Below are 19,983 nucleotides of genomic sequence, written 5' to 3'. Positions count from 1 at the left end.
CAACATAAGCCCTTGCCTTAAAGGAAAAAAAGGTCAAATAAAGTAAGGTTCAGCTGGGCTCAGTGGTACATTCTTGTAGTTCCAGCACTTAGGAGGCTGAGGCATGAAGAATGCTCAGGCCCAGAAGCTCAAGACCAGCCTGGGCAAAATAGTAAAACCTTCAGACAGCCCTTCTTCAAACAGCTTAATCCAGACAATAGATTGATCATTGCAATTTACCAGTGAATCAGATAGAATGCAAGCACATTAGGCTTGAAGGAAGAGTTTTCCAAGAACTTAAATTTGAAAGCCCTGATAGATAATTTGTGAAGTTGACTGTAAATCCTCACGTGACAGACTCTACTAAAGCGGAGTCACAAGGACTGAAGTGGGGAACCCACCCAGCTCCTACCGTAAGTGTAGTTTCTTACATATTGGTGGAGCCTCCAGTAAGTAGCCAGCAAAGCCAGAGGAGCACTGGACAGAGAGTTGAATGACAGCTCCCAGAAAGGGATGGGGACAGCTGAAAGGTGCCGCCTCTGTGCTGTTGCACGCATGTCTCAGCGGAGGACACACTACTTGAGGTCACACAGGATCTTTTAACTTCCTCCTGGAAGTTTTAGTGTTTTCATTGAGTTCATGATTCACTTCAGGATCAGAGCAAGAGAGACAGAAAGCAGGGGGTGGAGAGGGGAAGGGCGAGAGGAAATGGGAACATGAAGGCCAGATCTCGATGTGGAGCGTCTTCACAGTTTCTCTCCCGTACTTTTTGAGACAAGGTCTCATTCCTTTCACCTCCACATTGTTTTAAAAAGATGTGAAATTAAAATGGCGTCTAATGAATAGGACAGTTAGAAAATAACCAGCCTCTTTGCATTGAGCCCCCTGTGAGTTTACAATGCTGTCTTTGCAGGGGCAAAGCTCTGTACTGTTTTTCATTTGCCTGCCTGTGGCATAGAACATAGAAATGCTTTGCTTTATTAAGCGTATGTCCTATGGTATTGCTGAGCTTGGTGGTTATTTCTAAAAGGATTTCCTGTGTAAACAATCTAGTCGTTTGCAAAGAGTTTTAATGCTACCCTTCTGTACCTATGCTTCCTTTTCTTACCTATAACCCTTTGGTTAAAAACAAGAAATGGAATGTCCTTTCAAATACAAATGACAAATAAATAACCACAACTTGAAGAATGAGATGTTTACTTGCTTTCAAAGATCCTCCGTAGAATGTCTACTAATTACAACAGGGCAAAGCCAGTCAGTTCGAGTGTGAAAGCCCAGCCACCACTGAGAAATCAAAGTTGACATGCTCAGGAGTGGAAGAGATTGAAATTGCATCTGCTAATAACATGGAGAAGTAATTCACTCAAAATCAGCAAGAGTTTCTAAAATCATTTTTTGCAGAATAAAGTTGAGAAGCTATTGATCTTCCTCTATCAGGAAGGAATTGTTTTTGCGCTTTGCCATTATGCTGTCCAGGACTGTGAAAGCAGGTCCCCTCATGCTAAGATCCCAGATGCATTTTGGGCTCTTTCAGGCTTTTATTCACTTTCAAGTAGGAGGGCTACCAGCCTGTTCCAGCTCACCGCCTCTGATTCATTTTACAAGGACCAACACAGTCAGGAGGGGCTTTTCGTTAAAATATAGATGCTCGGGCTTCGTGGAGGAGGCCATTGAACACAATCAGAGGCAGAGTTTTTTTTTTTCAATGGTTCTTCTCTTTATAGCAAATGTGGTGAAAGGACTTCTTGCAGGAAACACAAATCCACCCCAGTCGGTGGAAAAAGGACTTACTGAAGGGCAGGAATGCTACAAAGTGTGAAAACTGGGAAATGATGCAGCCAGAAACTGTTGCTTTGCCAGACCTGTGGGCTTCAGAACAGAGGCTCCTGCCTGTGACTGACGCATTATGCTGTGTAGGTGCCCTGGAGATGACACTGTCTCTGTACCCCTTTACCAGAGCCTCCCTCCCCTACCGACCTGGCCTCCTTTAGACTGAAGAAAGCGCTTCTGCCATGTGCATCCTGAGGAGCAGCAAAATAGAGCATAGGAACACAGCCAGCAGCCTCAGCCCTGCCCTGGGCCTGTGCACACCAGAAGCTAGCTCACGAGCATCCTTCCCTTGATGCCTCCTGTTCTCATAGCCGCTGGGCTGTTTGCCCTTCACCTCTCTCTGGGTCCTGTCACCAGCCACTCAGCAGAGTGAGCAAGCCCATACATCTTTGCTTTGCTCACTTAGCTTTAATAATAGTTACAATGTACTTGCTCTTTCTCCTTTGCCTTCTACCAAGTGCTCATTTGCTTTAGAAGGGTGGAGTTGTAGCATTTGAAGAGCAAGGCAGTGGGCAGGCATGCAGTCCGTGGTGTCTATGGGCAGACCTCAAGACTGCGTGTCAGCTACCTGGTTGTCTTCTTAGCCAGTGAAGACTGCTTCTCCTGGCGTTACTTACCTCCGTCCCTTCAGTCTCCTGTTGTGTGAAAGCCTAGCTATAGACAGTCATCTCAAAGTCTGGCTTTTCATTATGTATTACATATCCTGTATTCTTGCTGGAAACAAGAGCAGCATTGGCTTGTGCCTTAGTGGTGAAATGGGTTTGAACATGGCACCTTCGTCCAGCACATTGAGTGTCATACTTGTACATAGATGACATCACACAGAAGCCATGGAGGTTGATTTCTGGGGCTCAAAGTTTCCTGTGCTGTTTCTGTACTTTTTTGCCACTTTTTTTTTTCTAGAAATATCCTGATAATGTTGTTTACTTTTTTCAGTGCGTAGTTTTTCAAAGCATATTCCATCTACATATTAAGTCTACCTAACTTTAATGGAGCTGACCACTATTTATACGGTACTGTGGAGAATAGGTCTAGTTCCCAAATGAATATTTAATTTCTAAGTTACTCGTGCTCTGTGAATTGGTGAGTGTTTGCAGTGCTTTGACTCCTGTTTGCCGGTGTTTTGTGGGGATTGTATTCTCATATGCCTCAGTCTCAGCTTTTAGGGCCCAGAAGTTTGTGAGGTCTTCCCTAGAGATGAAGGAGTTCCCATCTTGGTCTGCTCACCTCGTGAGTCGTTCCAGTGACAGATGAATTCTGGGCAGTGAATCGAGAAGGACACAGATGTCAGAGCCATGGATTTATAAATGGTCTGGTAACTGGCTGCTTTTGTCCAATCAGCACTTGGCCGATTTCACCTACAAGCAGGCATAATTATTCAGTTATAGCTTCTATCTGACAAAAAAAAAAAGTGACAAATGTGTGAGACTGTGAAGGTAAAGGGTTAGTAGAGTTCTGGCAGGTGGCCCAAGATTTAGGCAGCTGTGCCAAGGTGGATGCTGAACCCCATTGACCTCGAGCACTGATTACAAACCTTTATGAATATTCATGTCTTTCTGAGGGATGAAAAATCATTTCTGAGTTTAAAAATAAAAACCAGGAATTTTATATCTTTGAAATATAATTAGCTTAAAAACTATGCTTCAACACTTGGAGAAGAAGAACCATTCTGCTCTTGATTTTTTTTTTTCTCTAAACCTGGCTTGCAGTTAGCCACAGTTTTCCTTACGAAGGGGCCATCTTTGTTCTCCATGGTGTCCTAGCACACCACACAGCTTGTGGGGGTGGCAGATCAGCGGCTTTTGGCCAGGGTCCAGGTTGCATTGTCAGTGTGACCGGCCACATCCCTGCCCTCTCTCTAGCTCTGGCGCTGTATCACAGTGCAGCTGTGGATGATGGATAAGCATAGCTAGTACAGAGAGCTTACAGAGCATTTACAGACCTGTGCAGCAGACTGGATTGATGCATGGCCTGTGGTTGCCAAACTCAATGATGGCATTAAAAACAAATGCCAGACTCAGTGAGGATTTTTAATCATATTCTGAACTGCAGTACGTCACATGACTGTCCTTATCCTATACAATGCTGCAGTACGTTTAGTTCCCGTGAACTACAGGAGCAGTGGTACTCCTAACAGTAACAGTTAACCACTGCGGTAAATCTTACCATCATTGTCTTCCCTCTTTTCTCTGGCAGGGTCTCTGGGTCTGATCCACTGCCTGTCTTATGGACAAGGCTTTATTGAACATAGCCATTCTGCTTTCATAGTAACCTCAGAAAGTGGTCATTTCAACAAAAAACAAATGGCTTCCAAAACCTAAAGTGTTGACAAAAGATGTCTGCTGGCCTAACTGCCTTCCTGTGTTCCTCAGGCCATATGCAGAAAGCTGCAGCTTTGACACAGATATTATAAAGGATAGAGGAAGCTACTGAGATACCCAGTAGTGCCCTGCTGGGCTGCCTCGAGATCAGTTCTTTGTTAAGGGTGTGGCTCAGAGAACTTACTGTAGTGCCTATGGCGGGTCTGTTGTTAGTCAGCATCCCAGGAACAAATTTGTATTCCTCAGACTGGAACCAGCCAGAGAGCTTGGCATGCTACTGGAGGAGTAGAGCATGACCCTGGGCACTGGGTAGCCAGCACACTCTTGTGCATGGCTCTTGGGGATGACTGCAGAAGCTGAACTGTGAGGCAGCATTAGGGCCCGTGTCCTGCTTTGATGCAGATCTTATCCTGGCCTTTATTTTAAAGAGAACTTAGAGCTTTGACTCAGACAGTTTCTAAAGGTGAAGTAGAGGGTGATCTCTAAGTCTGAAGATTGGCTGCTGACCATGGACCATTTCTGTGGTTATTTTATGGTTGTCATTTGATATGGGAGCATATAACTGACTTTTTTTTTATTCATGAATTCCCTAAAAATTGATGCTTGAGATATTCACAGGAAAAGTTCATTTCCACGTTAGTCACCAGAAAGGAGCCGTGTGCTGTGTCATAACGACCTTTACTGTCCCACAGCATTTCTTCTAGTTCTTCTAAACTGTTTCCCACCACCCTCAGTGCCCTCTTGGCTCTCTTCCTTCTCTGTCCCCTCAGCCCCTTTTGCTACTTCTCCTGGTGCTGTTGACATACCTGGTGCTGGGTCTACAGGCGTCTGCTGTGTATGTTTCTGTTTGCATGTTCACAGTCTTCAGTTTTGTATCTTAGACCCAGATAATTCCACACCTTAGGTTTCGTTCATTGACGTTTTCATCAGTGCCGGAAGCAATGCACTCATTCCTCCTGGGTCTGTTCATATCGATGCCCTTTACAGTTGACAGTCTGCTCAGCTGCTAAAGCCGAGCACTGTTCCCGATTCCTCCTCATCTCAGCCGGTTTTGCCCGAGTTCTACCTCCCATCTGTCTGTCAGGTCCATTTCCTCTTCATGCTGTAGCCACCGGCCTGGTTTTCACCACCGACTCATTACGGCATGTTTCTGGACTTGTCTGTTCTCCTCCTAGTCATTCTTCACATAGCACTTCAAATGGTTGTTCTGAAACTGAAATCTGATCATAGTGCTACCCTAGGTGAAATTTTCACCGAGTTACCATTCTTAAAGTCTGGTTCACTGCAGTGGTTGACAGAGACCCCACTAAGCCTTGTGTCTTTCTGCCTGTCTAGTTAGAATGCAAGTGCCACCCCTTAATGGTGACTGCTCCACACACTCACTCTGCTAGAACACTCTTTCTCACCCCACTTTTGAGCTGGTTTCTATTCTTACATGGTAGCCTGCTTCCCCTGCTGCAGCCTCTTCTGATTTGGCTGATTTTGCTGGGTGATCCACAATGCCTTGTGCTTTCTCTTTTGAGGCCAGCCTGGGCTACAGGAGATCCAGTTTCAAAATAAATAGATAAATACAAGTTTCTCTCTGAGGGTAAAAATTTGTGTCCACAGTCTTTATTTAGACTGTCATATACTTAACAATCATTTTATATTAAATAAGAGTACAGTATGAGTTGGCCTCTACCTGCCCAGAAAACTCCAGTGTGGTATCCACTCCACCATGGCGCTAAATACTTTGCCAGATAGTTTGTCTCTATATGTGTACTTTAGAGGAATATATGAAATAACAGTTTTTCAAGTTGTCATATTTTAAGTTTTAATATTAGTATTTTTTTTGAGACAGGGTTTCTCTGTGTAGCTTTGAGCCTTTCCTGAAACTCACTCTGTAGCCCAGGCTGGCCTCGAACTCACAGAGATCCACCTGCCTCTGCCTCCCAAGTGCTGGGATTAAAGGCGTGGGCCACCACCGCCCCAGCTGGATGCTGATTTTATCATCATGATTATAGGCACTCGGGGAACTTAGTTGTCTCCCCGTCTCTGTCTTCATTGATCTCTCCTTGCTAGTGGTCTGTGCAGATAGGTTTGGTATTTATATTTAGTCATTTAAAACCGTCCTCTAAGTGAAAAGAAGATGCTACATATAGGAGCATTTTTTATTTATTTATTTATTTTTATTCCAGTCTACCCTGACATTTGCACCATCAGCCTAGTGGCCGTGAGTGATGTGAGCAAGCATGCTGATAGAATTGCCTTCTGGGATGACGTCTATGGCTTCAACATGTCCTGCATGAAGAAGGCGGTTATTCCAGAAGCTGTTGTGGAAGTTGTAGATCACCAGACTCTTATTTCAGACCCTTGTGGTATCAAGGTAGGTGTGTCTGTGAGGTTTGATGCTAGGACTCCCTGCACATGTCACAATCCATACATGTGCAGAAAACCGTTAGGCAGGATGAGGAAGTGTCTGCATGTGGCCTGCACGCATCCTGTCATGCACTTTGAATTACCACTCACTTCACTTATACTTATTGCAAAATGAGTGCTGTGTAAGTAGCAGGCCATCTTGTTTAGGGCATTTGAGAAGGAGTTCGGGTGAGAATAAGGTAATACTTTCAGTCCACAGTTGCCTGAATCCAAGGATATGTCTGCTTACTGACTTTCCATGTGGGCTTCCTCTGATTTTAGTTTAGTCTAAAATGGGATCAAACTTGCTTCTGGGCCATCATTGCTTAGAATCACTTCTCATTATTCCATTTATCAGCCTTCAGATCCAAGTCCTGGAGCTGGTTGAATCACTTATACGTAGTTTGACTTCCTGAAGGCAGAGGCCTGCTTCTGCAGTGCTGGCACCTGCCTCGGGACCACCTGGCATCACACTGGCTCCCACAGAGCATTATTCCCATCTGATGTGTCACAGTTTAACTTTTTACTCAGATTTCTTCCAGCCTCGTTAGATTAATTACCATGAACTTACCTGACACTGCAGGGTGACTGTGGAAAAGTCCTTATGAAGTCCTTTTGTGTTTTATTTTTGTCCATGTTAACCTGTGGGTTTGCTGTGACTGTCAGTTTTACATGAGTTCACCATGGCTTGGCAGTGAGGAGTCACATTGAGTTTCTTAGCACATTGGTTGTCTAAATAGATAATGGAGCGTGTGAAGATTTCAGCTGTGGGTTTAGGGCAGTTGTCTCCTTCCAGTAAATGACTTTTGTAATATGTAACTATTCTCTGCACAAAGGAGACTCCTCAGCAAGCAAGCTTGATTAACTGTGGGGATGCTGGGTGCCCTGGTGCACTGATGGCCATTACGGGCCTGCTCCATGCTCTGCTGCCCTGGTACCCTGGTAGGAAGGTGTGTGGAGCTATTTGAGTCAGAGCAGAGGGGAACAGTTACTGCCACCTTGGCCATGTTGCAGAATAGGGGGAGCGTAGGGAGGGAGTGCTGAGTGCTCTCCTGCTGCCCTTTTGCTTGACCTTCCAACTACTGTGAATAGTTGATGTAGCTGGTTTAGGGCTGAATCTCCAAGATGTTTAGTAGATGCTCTGTGACATCAAACTTGCCTGTTCAGCATCATTTGTGTTCCTCCATTCTTCCTATACCTAAAATCCCTCACACTGTAACTTGCTTTAAAACTTTGCTTCAACTATCTTAAAGAGAGTGATGTCCCAGCCTGTGGTTATAAATTCTATTACTTGTCAACCCTTCCCAAAGTGACCTGGAGAGCTTGAGCCAGGGCAGAAGACAAAGGAATGGGCTGTTTCTTTCCAAGATGAATCCTAATTTCTCTGTTTGAATTATTATGGCTTTTCCTACTACCTAACAAGCATATTTAAATACATTAGAGAAGAATTTTCCTGACAATCTTTCCCTTCACCAGCATGTGTTTTCAACTTGCCCTTTCCTCTAGAAGATTAATTTCATTACCTGGAGCATAGCAGATATGGGTGGTGGGCAAGATGATCTCGGTGGAGAAAAGAACACTAGGTTTTAAATTTGAAGTCTTCAGTGTATCAGCAAGACTAGCAGACAGATCAGTGTGTGACTTTGTAGATATTATTGCTTACAGGAAGTCAAAGTAGAAGAGACCAACGTGATTTAAAGAAACATTAACTAACTGTTAATATTCCATAGTTTGGAAAGAATCCTCAGAGTGGCTTGTGATTAGAAGTTAGGAAACACTGGTTTGCAGTTGTTGTATATTAGCTAGACTTTGTTATTCATGTTTACTGATCTTTTTCTTTCTCCTTTCTGATGGGAAGCATATAGATTGCCACACTACATCTATCTCAGACTTGGAGTTTTCTTCAGATTTTACCCTGAGAATCACAAAGACAGCCATGTGCACGGTAAGTCACCCTTTCCTACTTCCACAGATCTCACTGGCAGTGCAGTTGATTGGCAGAGTAATGAATTAATTAACAGGCTTGTGATAAATGAAAACGGCTATTGCCATTGACAGTCTGTCTTTGCCTTTGCTATCGCTGGACAGATCTGCTTAATAGATGAGTAGACTTCAGAAAGTCCCTGCAGCTGGGCGTGGTGATGAGTGCCCGTAATCTCAGCCCTCAGGAGATGAAGGATGGCCGCAGCTATAACACCCTGTCTCCTACAGTTAGTTTAGTTAGTAGACTGTAGTGTGCAATCTTAGTTTTTATTTTCTTTCCTTTTTTTTTGGTTATTATCTATCATACTCAATGGAGAACATTCAACTTTATCTTCAAAAACGAAAGTTCTTATCCTGTGCCTCCCTGTAGGTCCCCACACATAATTTAGATGTGTTTAAGGACTCATCTCTGGCACAGGAGAAAAGGTACAGCCTTTGAAATGGTAGGCAGATCCAAATACACATTTGTGGGTCTGTCTCCCTACAGAGACAGAGTCTCACTGTGTAGCCTAATTCTATCTGCATGGACAACATGCTTGCGAGGAGGAATCCAGGCCATGTTAAGCCCAAGCTGTCAGGGAATTGTGGTAAGTTTTAGCTGAGAAGCAGATATTCCCATATAGTACTGAATGTCAACATTTGTGAGAGTTTTCTTTCACATAATTTTGAAATAAAGTACATCTTCCTCTGGTGACAGGAAGAGTGCACATGTGCACTGGGTAGCATTCTGTCACTCAGTTTTCATAATCATTTAGGTTGACTTGGTCTGGGATGTTGCATTGTACTGATGAGGAATAGAAACGCTTGTCATGTTTTACTCATGTACCAAATGCCCTACATTTTCCCTGACCCCTAAAAAGCCTTGTTAGTGGGATTGTATGAGTCACCAAAGAACACAAGGAAGCCTGAACAAATAAGACAGTACAGATGTGCAATCAGCCAGACTATACACCTGAAATAAGTGTGAAATGTGTTCCATTGTAGACATGGGAGCCAGTAGTCTAGCAGCTGTTGATGGAGAAGAGGACGGATATGTTTGAATCCTCATGCAGTCCAAACAGAGGCAGAGTTAGATTTAGCTGAGGAAGTAGGCCATGCATCTCTCCTTTGCAGCAAATACAAAGTAAATCCTGGGCTAGAGAGAGATGGCTCAGCTGGTAAAGGGTTCAGTCCTCAGGTCTTACATAAAAGTGAAAGAGAATTGATTTCACAAGTTGTCCCCTCACCTGCACACATATAACAATAAGGAAGTCTTTTAAAGAAAAAGGAACAGTAGATCTTTAAGTTTTTAAATCCTGTCTTTTGGAGAGGACTGATGTTTGGTGAAGCATCTGCATTTCCAGCAAACCCTTTCCTTCCCGTGCTTGCTTGACCTGGAGTCTGACATGAATAGGATACTTCCATCTAATGCTTCTAATAAACTTCGTCATCTGAAGCCTGGCTCACCCCATTGGCTCTGCTTCACCTCTCTTTGGTCTGGAGCGGTTGTGCGAATATGGTCTCTGAGGCTGCTCCTGAATAGATAGCCTCTATGTTCATGAAGAATAATCCAGCATAGACATATTTCAGAGGATAGGTGTCTGAGTAGCACTGTTCCCCTGCTATTTTGGGCAGAGCTAGTGAAGGGCAGTGCCACCACTGATGGGCAGAGCCAGTGATGGGCAGACCTAGTGATGGTGGAGGGCTGAGGGGCAGCCTGGGGAGTGAGAGGAATTTGTTGTGTGAAAGTAGAGGGAACAAAGTCTGGATTTGCACTGGGAAGAATAAGCTTCAGAAAAGCTAAATGCCTTTTTCATTCTGAAACTAGAATACATAGTGACAAGATGAACAATTTCTAAGGAGTTAAGCATGTTTAAATATATGCATAGCCATTTTTCTCCTGATAAGAGTCCAAATTTGTGGCCTAATTAAAAAACTAGAGAAAATGGAAGTTTTCAAAATAACAAGAACACCCTTTGCAAAGATTTAATTTCCACAGCATGTGTGCTGCTGGCTGATAGGCTTCTGTAGAGCCTCTCAAGGTGGTTAGAACCTTCTATGCATAAACACCTTTTCTTTACACCACTGTACAACCCCCCCTTGCTTGCCCACACATGTACACACAGCATGGACATTTCGAAGCAATTTTAATTTGTTAGTTTGTTGACTCTAAAACTAAAACAAATAGCTTCATCTTGTGAATTCTAGGTTTGTTATTGTTGTTGTTTGTTTTTTATTCTCTATGGATGATGGGTGTATATGTGCATGCCAGAGAAGAACATTGGGTGTCTTCCTCAGCCACCTGCCTCCCTGTTGCCTGGAGACAAAGTGTCTCAAGCTAGGCTGAAGCCAAGAGAGAGGCACATGCCTCCGCCCCGAAGTTCTACTGCAGAAGGCACACAGCCATGTTCGGGTCTTGATGCTAGGGCTCCCGTCCCCTCAGGTCTCAGTTGCACAGGAAGTGCTCTTCCCTGCTGAGCAGCTCCTCAGCCCCATCTGGATCTCTCCTTTGTCTTTGCTTTTGTTCTGTAGCTGTGTGGTTTCTTACTGTGCCAAGCACCTTTACAGAGCAGCTTCTGAACCCCTCTCCAGGAGAGGAAGTCGTCTCCACTGGGCCTCTGAGACCAGCCTCCCTATGCCATGAGATCTGTCTTAAAAACAAACAAACAAAAAACTTTTTGGGGCACGAGGAGTTTTTTTCAAGAACTCACGCTGTAGATCAGGCTGGCCTTGAACTCAGAGAGCCACCTGTCTGTGCTTCCCTAGTACTGGGATTAAAGGCCTGTGCCGCCACCGCCACTAGCCAAAAGGAAAAAATAATTTTTTTTAAAGCGCCAGTTTTAGAAGTACCTCCCCCCCTTAACTACATTTACAATCATTTTTAAGGTCTGTATTTGCTGCCCCCCTGAGCCAACCCTAACTATGTTCTCGTGCTTAACTTCTTCTAATTATGAGTTTTCCAATTTATTTTCATACTACTTATGATTACTAACTGATTAGAAAAGTGGCTCAGTGGTTAAGATTGCTTACTGCTCTCACAGAGGACCCAAGATCTGATCCCAGCACTTAAATAGCAGCTCACAACTACCTGTAACTCCACTTCCAGGAGATTCAACACCCTCTTCTGGTACCCAACACCCCCCCCCCCAGACACATACACATAAAGAAAAGCCATGGGAGTCGTTATATAATAGGATAATTCAGACTAAAGTTCGTAGTATTCCTTTAGAAGGTCATTCTGGAGGCAGTAGTTGGGGAGAGGACTGAGTGCCATGGTGCTTGCTCTCCAGTGTCTTGAGAATGGAATCAGGCTGGCCTCTGTCCAGCTTCCTGGGGAGCTCAGCAAAATAAGGCCAGGTTCACAGTTTGCTGCAGGAAGAGAACAGTGCCCTGACAAGCACCCTCAGAGAGAAGCAAAGTCATTGTGTGCAGAGCGTTCGTTCCACTGGTGAGGTCAGGTTGAGGGAAGGTCCCCGTCAGGCACTGGACTGTTGAAGAGTTGGTAGACAGCTGAGTGGTGGGTTCCAAATTGTTCCACCAACACTGAATACTGTTTAGTTACCTGTTCTTACTCTGCTCTTGCTCACTCAGTCACTTTTTCTTGAGTCAAGTTCTCACGAAGAGCCCAAGCTGGCCTTGAGCTTACAGTTGTCCTGTGTCATTTTCTCAAGAACCAGGACTACAGGAGTTTGTGAGCACACCCAGCAGCCTTCTGTTCTGGAGAAGGTTTTCACTGCGTTAGTTAACCATCCTGTCGCTCATAAATAGGCTCTTCCGAGGCACCTAAAACAAATGTCTGTCTTGGGAGGGCATGTGGGACACGGAGAGCTGACTGAGGAAAGCCTCCTGTCAGTGACACACTGTCACGGTGACAGTGAACTGTGGGACACAACCCCCCAACTTCACCCTGCACCTGACAGTGACAACAAGAACTCTGCCCTTGGGCTTCTCTCCATTTCCCAGAGCCCCAGGCCCGGGCTCATGTCTCACTGCCCCAGCATTTGTCCTCAGCTCCAGAAGAGACTGTTGGTCTGAGTCTATGTGATCTAGAAACACCCCTCTTTGGAAACAGCTTAGCATTCAAGGCTCCTTCCTAGTTTTTCCATTAGTTTATTTGAGACATATCTAATATGCCACATAAATTCATTTTCTGAAGAGGTTGCCCCTTTTAACACGTGCTTTGTGTTCATTAAATGGCCAAACTAAAACATCCTTACATGGTTGGTGTCTTACTCCAAGAGCCAGAGTTAAAGTTTAAGGTTATCATTACTGGTATCAGCCACTGCTTCCCACTGTAAATGGCTTGTGCTTTGCCTTCTTATAGCAGTGTTGAGGGGTTCACAGGCTTGTGGCCCCAGAGGCTTGGGCCCAGCAGGTGGGGGAGGCTGCCTAGAGGAAATGCTGCCCTGGACTCTCCTGTCTGTGATCTTCATGAAAGCTGGCTGGTCTGTGTGGCTAGACAGTATCCTGAGGCCTAAAGAGAAAGTGTCTGCCTAAGAAATCTGGGCCTCCCTATCTAGGGTTTTGAAGAGTTAAAAGTAAATGAAAGAACATGAAGCAGGAGTTGAAAGTCATGTTGCCTCTCAGTTTAGTTCTGCCTCACATCATGATGTGCCTGATGAGTAGCGGAAGCGATTTTGGGAGCACAGGTCTTGCCCTTGTACAGAGTCAAGACAGGCCTTCAAGCTGTTCAGTCTTTAAGGCAAATGGCACTGCTATGAAAATAAACTTTAGAATGTTTACAATCGAACCTCAGTGATTCCTTAGTCATAGTACTTTATTTTGTTTTATTTTTTAATCAAGCTTTACATTTTTCTAATGGCTTAAGAAAGGAGCCCGTTTCTTTGCAACTGTTCTTCAAATCTTCTTTTAGGGCTCTTTGACAGATCTGATGGTGGTAACCAGCTCATTCCAAACTCATTCCCGGGTAGTAAATCAGCACTTGACACTCCTTGGTGCAGTTTGACCTAATTTTGACCTTGCAAAGCTAATCAGCTAAACAAACTAATTATTAAAACACATCTGTGCTGCTTAGAAATGGTCAGATTTGTCTTGAACTTGCGTCATAGATCTCAGTGAGACAGCTGGCAGATGTTGTAATAGGCTGCCTTCAGGAAGGCCTATGCTGTGGGGGAGAGTGGTTCTCACTGACTTCTCTGTAGCTGGTGTTAGGTCTCCCTGCCAGGATGGCCATGCCATCTAGACCTGAGCCTGACCCGTCTCTGCTACTCTGTGTCCCAAGCATCACCAGGTACTAACTGACCTGTGCTAAGAGCTGGAGTGTGTGTAGTAAGCTGACAGTAGTTCTGTGTCCACAGTCAGTACTGGGAGACTCAGATATCCACTTGACACCATGGATATTAGCTAGCACCAAAGAATGACGGAGAAGTTGGTAGACCGTGATAAGAGCACTCTCATTACTTAATAAGGCCTGTTTAGAGAGGCATGCTGTGGGGTACTTGCTTCAGAATAGTTAAGCACAAAGAGAGAAGATTTAAGGTAGAAGTAACTTGCCAGATACTGTTGGTATTGGGTAGTGGGTGCTGGAAGGCTCTATACAGTATTTGTCTTTGAAAGTCTGTAGCAGGGTGCGTTCTCCAGTGTCTCACTGAGCTGTACCTGGCAGCCTTCTGAGAAACATGAGATGGCAAAGCAAAGGCAGGGGAAGCTATTTGGTTTTTCATTTGTTTTTATTATACTTATCTCTAGTTTTACAAGAGGTCCAAGAACAACTGTAGAAGTTGACTCTCCTTCCACCATGAGGTTTCTGGGGATTAGAGTCAGGTCATCAGGCTTGACGAAAAGTACCTTTGCCCTCTGAGCTACCTCACCATCCCAAAGAGGTCTGTTTCTATAAACTCAGCAACCTTTTCGGCCACAGAAGTTGCATAGGTCACAGCAGAAGTGAGTTCATATGCATGTGATAAGATGAAAAGGGAGATTATGGAATCTACTTTTTAAAAGGAACTACTTGTTTTAAATAAGATAAGTAATGAAAATTTTTTGGTCTGAGTTTATCAGATGTTACTGGACTGGACATTGTTAATATATATAATGGAGTTTTTTATCTGAATCTGTCAAATGTTAATGGACTTGACATCATTAATGTAATTTTGGCTGTATATATTGTATATGCTTATTGGATAGTTTTTCTTGTATTAGTTATAAGCTTTTTTAATTTTAGACAAAAAGAGAGGAGATGTGGTGGTATTGTGTTCACCAAAATATTGTGTACCTTAATAAACTTATCTGGGGTCAGAGAACAGACAGCCACTAGATACAAAGGCTAGAAAATGGTGGCACTCACACCTTTAATCCTAGCATTCCAGAGATAGAAATCCCTCTGGATCTCTGTGAGTTCAAGGCCACATTGGAAACAGCCAAGCATGGTGACACGCCTTTAATCCCAGAAAGCCAGCCTTTAATCCCAAGGAGTGGTGGTAGAAAGTAGAAAGATATATAAGGCGTGAGGACCAGAAACTAGAGGCATTTGGCTGGTTAAGCATGTGGCCTGGTTAAGCTTTCAGGCTATGGAGCAACACAGTACAGCTGAGAGCCATTGGGATGAGGACACAGAAGCTTCCAGTCTGAGGAAACAGGACCAGCTGAGGAACTGGTGAGGTGAGATTAGCTGTGGTTTGTTCTGTCTCTCTGATCTACCAGCATGGACCCCAATAACTCGGCTCGGGATTGATTTTATTAATAAGAACTTTTAAGATTCCTGCTACATGCATGTGTAAGAATATTTATTCCAGCCTTCTTGTTGCCCCAAACTGCAGAGAATCCAAGCACTTAACAGAGCAAACAGGGTATTTAAATGTGGTATTTAACATTAACAGGTATTTAATAGGGTAAATCAATGTGATGAGAACATAGCAATGAAGAAAGCATGTGTGGCCACAATATGCATGAGTCTCATGAGTGTAAAGTTCACCCCAGAACAAAGGGAACACAGAGGAGAAAGTTTCATTATATGAATTTTAGGCTAAATTAACATGATTTTTAAGACCAGGGGACGTGGTGGAAGGGGAAGGGGAAGGGGAGCGAAGTTCCCAGTCAGGGAGTGGGTCATTGGATCAGTGCATGCTGTATGCATATACAGAAGTAGCTTCTGCTCAACCCCATTGGGATGAACAGGTAACATGTTCATCTTTAGGAAAGAAGTCTAGCTTGGCTGGAACATGTAGACCGTAGCATTTGCAGAGGTGGAGAGCCTTCCTGATCATCTGCTGCCTTGTGCTTCCCTCTTAACACAATGAGAAGTGAGTAAGATGCTCTGTCAGCCCAGTGATGTGGTGAGAGTGGCACTTGGAAAAGAGCTTTGCTGGATAGAGAGCTAAATGGTCCAGAGTGGGTGCAGGCGCCTGGTGGGTAGGCTAGCCCAGTATAGCCAAGAAATGACCATGATTGACGTGGGTGCTTTTGAAAGGAGGTGATGGGAAAGTGAACACAGATGGGAACTAACTAGAGATGAAACCAAGAGAATGAAGTCAGTAGAGGGGATGAGAGAGGGTGACATAAATCCACAGGACCGGAAGTCATAAAGTCACAGAGACGGATCCTTGGGTGAAGTGTGAAGTACTGCAGCACTGAGACAACGGAGACAATAGACTGAGGCAGGGATCCAGTGCTCAGCTGCTGATAGGTGCCCTTTGCCTGCGTAAGTGCTCTTGGGTGGCCTGCCAAGTAGGGCTTGCATCTCTTCTGGTCCCAATAACCATTTTGCGTCACGACATTTTGAAAATATTTCTCAAATGATGTTGACACTGTTTGACAAAGCTTATAAAAATTGCTGTTAACAAGTGTGGTTTTGTTCTGTTGTGTTGTTTTTTGTTTGTTTGTTTTTTGCTTTTTCGAGACAAGGTTTCTCTGTGTAGCTCTAGCTGTCCTGGAATTCATTTTATAGACCAGGCTGGTTTCAAACTGCTTCCTGTGCTGGGATTAAAGGTGTGGGCTACCACCGCTGGCTAACAAGTGTGTTTTTAACCTATGCTGTTTTCTAAAGGTTTGGGGATTCTGAAAGCTTCTTATTGGCAAGTCTATTAAGGCAGCATCATGTACAGATACAATGCAACAGGTTGACCAACTGAACATTCACATAAGCGGTGTCCCCAGGAACAGGAACTACCCCAGTGTAGAGGATTCTACTGCCCCAAGCAAGCCTGGCTAGTGGCCATTTTCCATTCCTTAGCATCTTGCTAAACTGCACATGCTTGTGGTCTTCAGAAGGAGCCAGGAGAGTGGTGTCATCTGTGATCCCAACACACTAGCAGCTACTGAGTACACAACGTGATATGTGTTCTTTGATTAGAATGTTGAGAATGGCCCGCAGTGTTTAAATTGCTGTTCATGCATCATCAGAGAGAATGTGAAGGTCTACAAAACAGGTAGCTCTGGAGCTGAGGGTGACTTGTCTATGGAATCGGGGTAGTTCTGAAAGTCAGCCTATGGGTGGAGTCTCAGATTTGCAGACTTGAAGAACTGGTAACCCTTGACTCCAGAATCTCCAGACAGAATTGTACTCTAGAGGCATCATAACATCATTTGTTCTGAGACAACCTGTGTGGAACCAGAGATTCATGAGCTTTGCTGGACTACTAGGACACTAGGTGAGATGGGGTGTCTAGGTGGGGCAGTGTCATGCTGGGACTCAGCAGTGTCAGAGTAGTCACACAGCCTCAAGCACAGTGTAAGAGCAGAGTATTTATTAAATAAGCAACGGTAGGTTCTGTCTTAATGCTGCCAAAAGGCCTCTCCCCTGCCCTGTCTCCCAGGCCACCTATGGGCATTGTTGGGTTGTGATGATAAGTGAGTTGACTAGGTGGTTCCTTGGAGTGATGACCTCTGAGAAAATCTTGCCCGTTTAGGTCTTTTTGACAGAAATCACTGTGAATACTGGCCCTCAAAAGGACAAGGCTAACATACCCAGTGTTTCCAGACCTCTCACATATGCAGGCATTGAGAGGAGCATCAGTCTTTGTGGAAAGACAAGTCAAGAATTGAAAACTAAATTTCTGTTGCATAAACTAGAAGAGTCACTGTGTCATTTATAATGTTCACAGAAGTGAGTCAGTCCATCTTTTTCTTCTCACAGCAAAGGAACAGGGACACTTGGATCCTTGTTCAGCTTTAGAGCCATTTAGGGCTCATTTGGAGGTAACACCACTAAAACCCCTTCCTAGGTCTACTGTGCTTGGCCCATGAATATATATATATATACTAATCTGTCCAAGACTCACAAAAAGAAAATCCAAAAGGGGCTAGGTATGTGGCTCAGTTGGTAGAGTGCCTGCCTAGCATATGAGGAGGCAGGGTTCCATCCCTGGGACTGCATCAACCAGCCTGTTTTCCCAGCACTTTGGAGGTGGAGACAGAAGAATCAGAAGTCCTCCTCAACTGCACAGTGAGTCTGAGGCCAGCCTAGGGTATGTGGGACCCTGTCAGAGAGAGGGAGGGAAGGAAGACACAAGGAAGTTAGACAGACACGTGTAGCGGCGGCTGCCCTGCAAGCACTGCCACTCAGGAAGCGGCCAACGATTTCGTGTTGCCCCTTTGGGAGCCCCCCATGCCAGCAAATAGAATGGGGTGCTTGTCTTCCTAAGGATTTGCAATGGGAATCCTGAATGACTGACATCCAGAACAGGGCAGTGCAGAGACCAGAGAACTGCCAGGACTATATGACCCAGGTGATCTAGAACCCAGCAGTGTCATAGGATGACTCTGGGTTGCTAGTTCCTGGGGCATTTCAGAAATAAATTCAAAAATCTTTCCACAAGATTATTGTTATAAGCCTAAAATTGTTTCTACTGGCAATTTAAAAAATTCAGTGTATAGAAGGACATAGTCAAAGGCAATCAGTGATTTTGAGAGAAAACAACATGGACCAAGAACCAGAAGAAACAGGAGGGGATCAGATCAGGTCTAGCTGCCATAGCTATTAGTTAGTCCAAAATAGACATCCAATCAACTAGACTTGATATGTTCAGGAGGAAAGGACTTAAAACATTTTGAAAAATAAGGTACCCAATGTGAAAAAGAAGCAAACATTCTGAAACTCAATAGAGTACAAATTAGCAGCAGGTCTTCATAGTGTTAAAAGAGTCTGTGAGCTGGGCTTCACACCAAAAGAAAATAACTCAGGAGATGCAAGGACAAGGATGAGACATGTCCTCACTACCATTCCTATTGCTGTGATGAAATAACCCTGACAGACAAACACCCAAGGAGGGAAGGATTTGTTGTGGCTCTCAGTTCATGGTACCATTAACAGCAGTTATTCTCAGGAACTAAAATGCAGAAGGATGAGTAACAAATTGAGATACATTCAGGAAAATGCTGGAGAAAGCTAGGGTTATGGCACACATATAATCTTCACGGATCTGGAGATCAAGGCTATTCTTGGCTACATAGAGAGTTCAGGGCTACTCTGAGCTACAGGGGACTCTGTCTCAAGATACGAAGGTTGAAAAATGAAGAAATGATGAAGTGCAGATAAAACCTGCAGCATTGTTCTTTGGGACAGAGACCGGGTACAGCATGGTGTGTTGTGTGAGTCCTTCCATGTGGGTGATTCAGAACAGGCAAATGTAGGCAAGGACTAGTGTAGTATGTACTAGGGCTGTGATGCTACATAGCTCTGGCTGCATTGAAGAGCATGACTTCATGCTTATTTAAATGGGTAGCTTTTATGGTATGTGAATTCTGTCTCAATTAAAAGGGAAGAAGAAACCCTAGACCCATTCTGAAAAAAAAATTCATAATCCAAGGAGAGAATTTTAAAAACAGTTAGTGGTAGTAGGTTTTCTGACTCCTGGTAATAGGTTTCTCCACCGACACAGTAAGCCAGATCAAGCTGAATTGAAAAAGCATAATAATAGGTTTATTTGAGCAAAGTAACTCCTGGGCAGGTTCTCCAGTCTCAGAGATGAGGCCCGAGAAGCTGTGCCCACAAACAAAAGCAGGGAGACTTTATAGGTTGTGGGTGAGGCATGATGATGAAGCTGCAGTTGCTTTTTGGCACCTTTCCTCTGTCCTTAGACTCTCTGAACGGGTGGGGTTTGGAGAGACAGAGACAGAGGAATGGGGCTTTCCGGAGCATTCGGGAGTGAGCTGGGGGTTCCAGCCAAACAAGTGGGGCCTGGTGGGACATGGGGTCTGTGCCTAAAGCCAGCAAGTAGACTTCTCAATGGCAGTGATAGAACCCGGAAAGAATATCCCAGCACTTGGGAAGCTGAGGCAGGAGGATTTTGACTTTCAGGTCAGCCTGGGTTACAAAGCCTAGCCTAAAAAAAAGGGGTGTGTGTGTGGCCAGGGGGGAGGGGGTGGGGAGTTAAAAGCACTCCAACAAATATTCTACCACTGTATAGTACTAAAAGAGAGTAAACCAACCCTAAGCTCTGCTCCAGTAAAGTTTCAAGGATTAAACAAAGTGCCGTATGCCTCTAATCTTTTGGGGTTTTTTTGTTTGGTTGGTTTGGTTTTGGTTTTTATAAAA

The 19,983-nt window shown here is 44.3% G+C and overlaps 1 protein-coding gene across 2 annotated transcripts in view; it reads left to right on the top strand.

The window, feature by feature from the left end:
* The window catches only part of Prmt3 (protein arginine methyltransferase 3), an 81,432-nt gene that overhangs the window by 42,741 nt on the left and 18,708 nt on the right, over nucleotides 1–19,983 (top strand). For both annotated transcript variants that reach the window (XM_042277033.2, XM_042277035.2), the window contains exons 12-13: nucleotides 6,308–6,495; nucleotides 8,386–8,472. In XM_042277033.2, coding sequence (XP_042132967.1) covers nucleotides 6,308–6,495; nucleotides 8,386–8,472 — 275 coding nt within the window. The remainder of the gene's footprint in view (nucleotides 1–6,307; nucleotides 6,496–8,385; nucleotides 8,473–19,983) is intronic.

Source organism: Peromyscus maniculatus, chromosome 1 (assembly GCF_049852395.1).
Source record: "Peromyscus maniculatus bairdii isolate BWxNUB_F1_BW_parent chromosome 1, HU_Pman_BW_mat_3.1, whole genome shotgun sequence".
Classification (NCBI taxonomy): Eukaryota; Metazoa; Chordata; class Mammalia; order Rodentia; family Cricetidae; genus Peromyscus; species Peromyscus maniculatus.
Note: the sequence above shows the minus strand (reverse complement) of the source record. Positions and strands in the feature narration are given on the sequence as shown.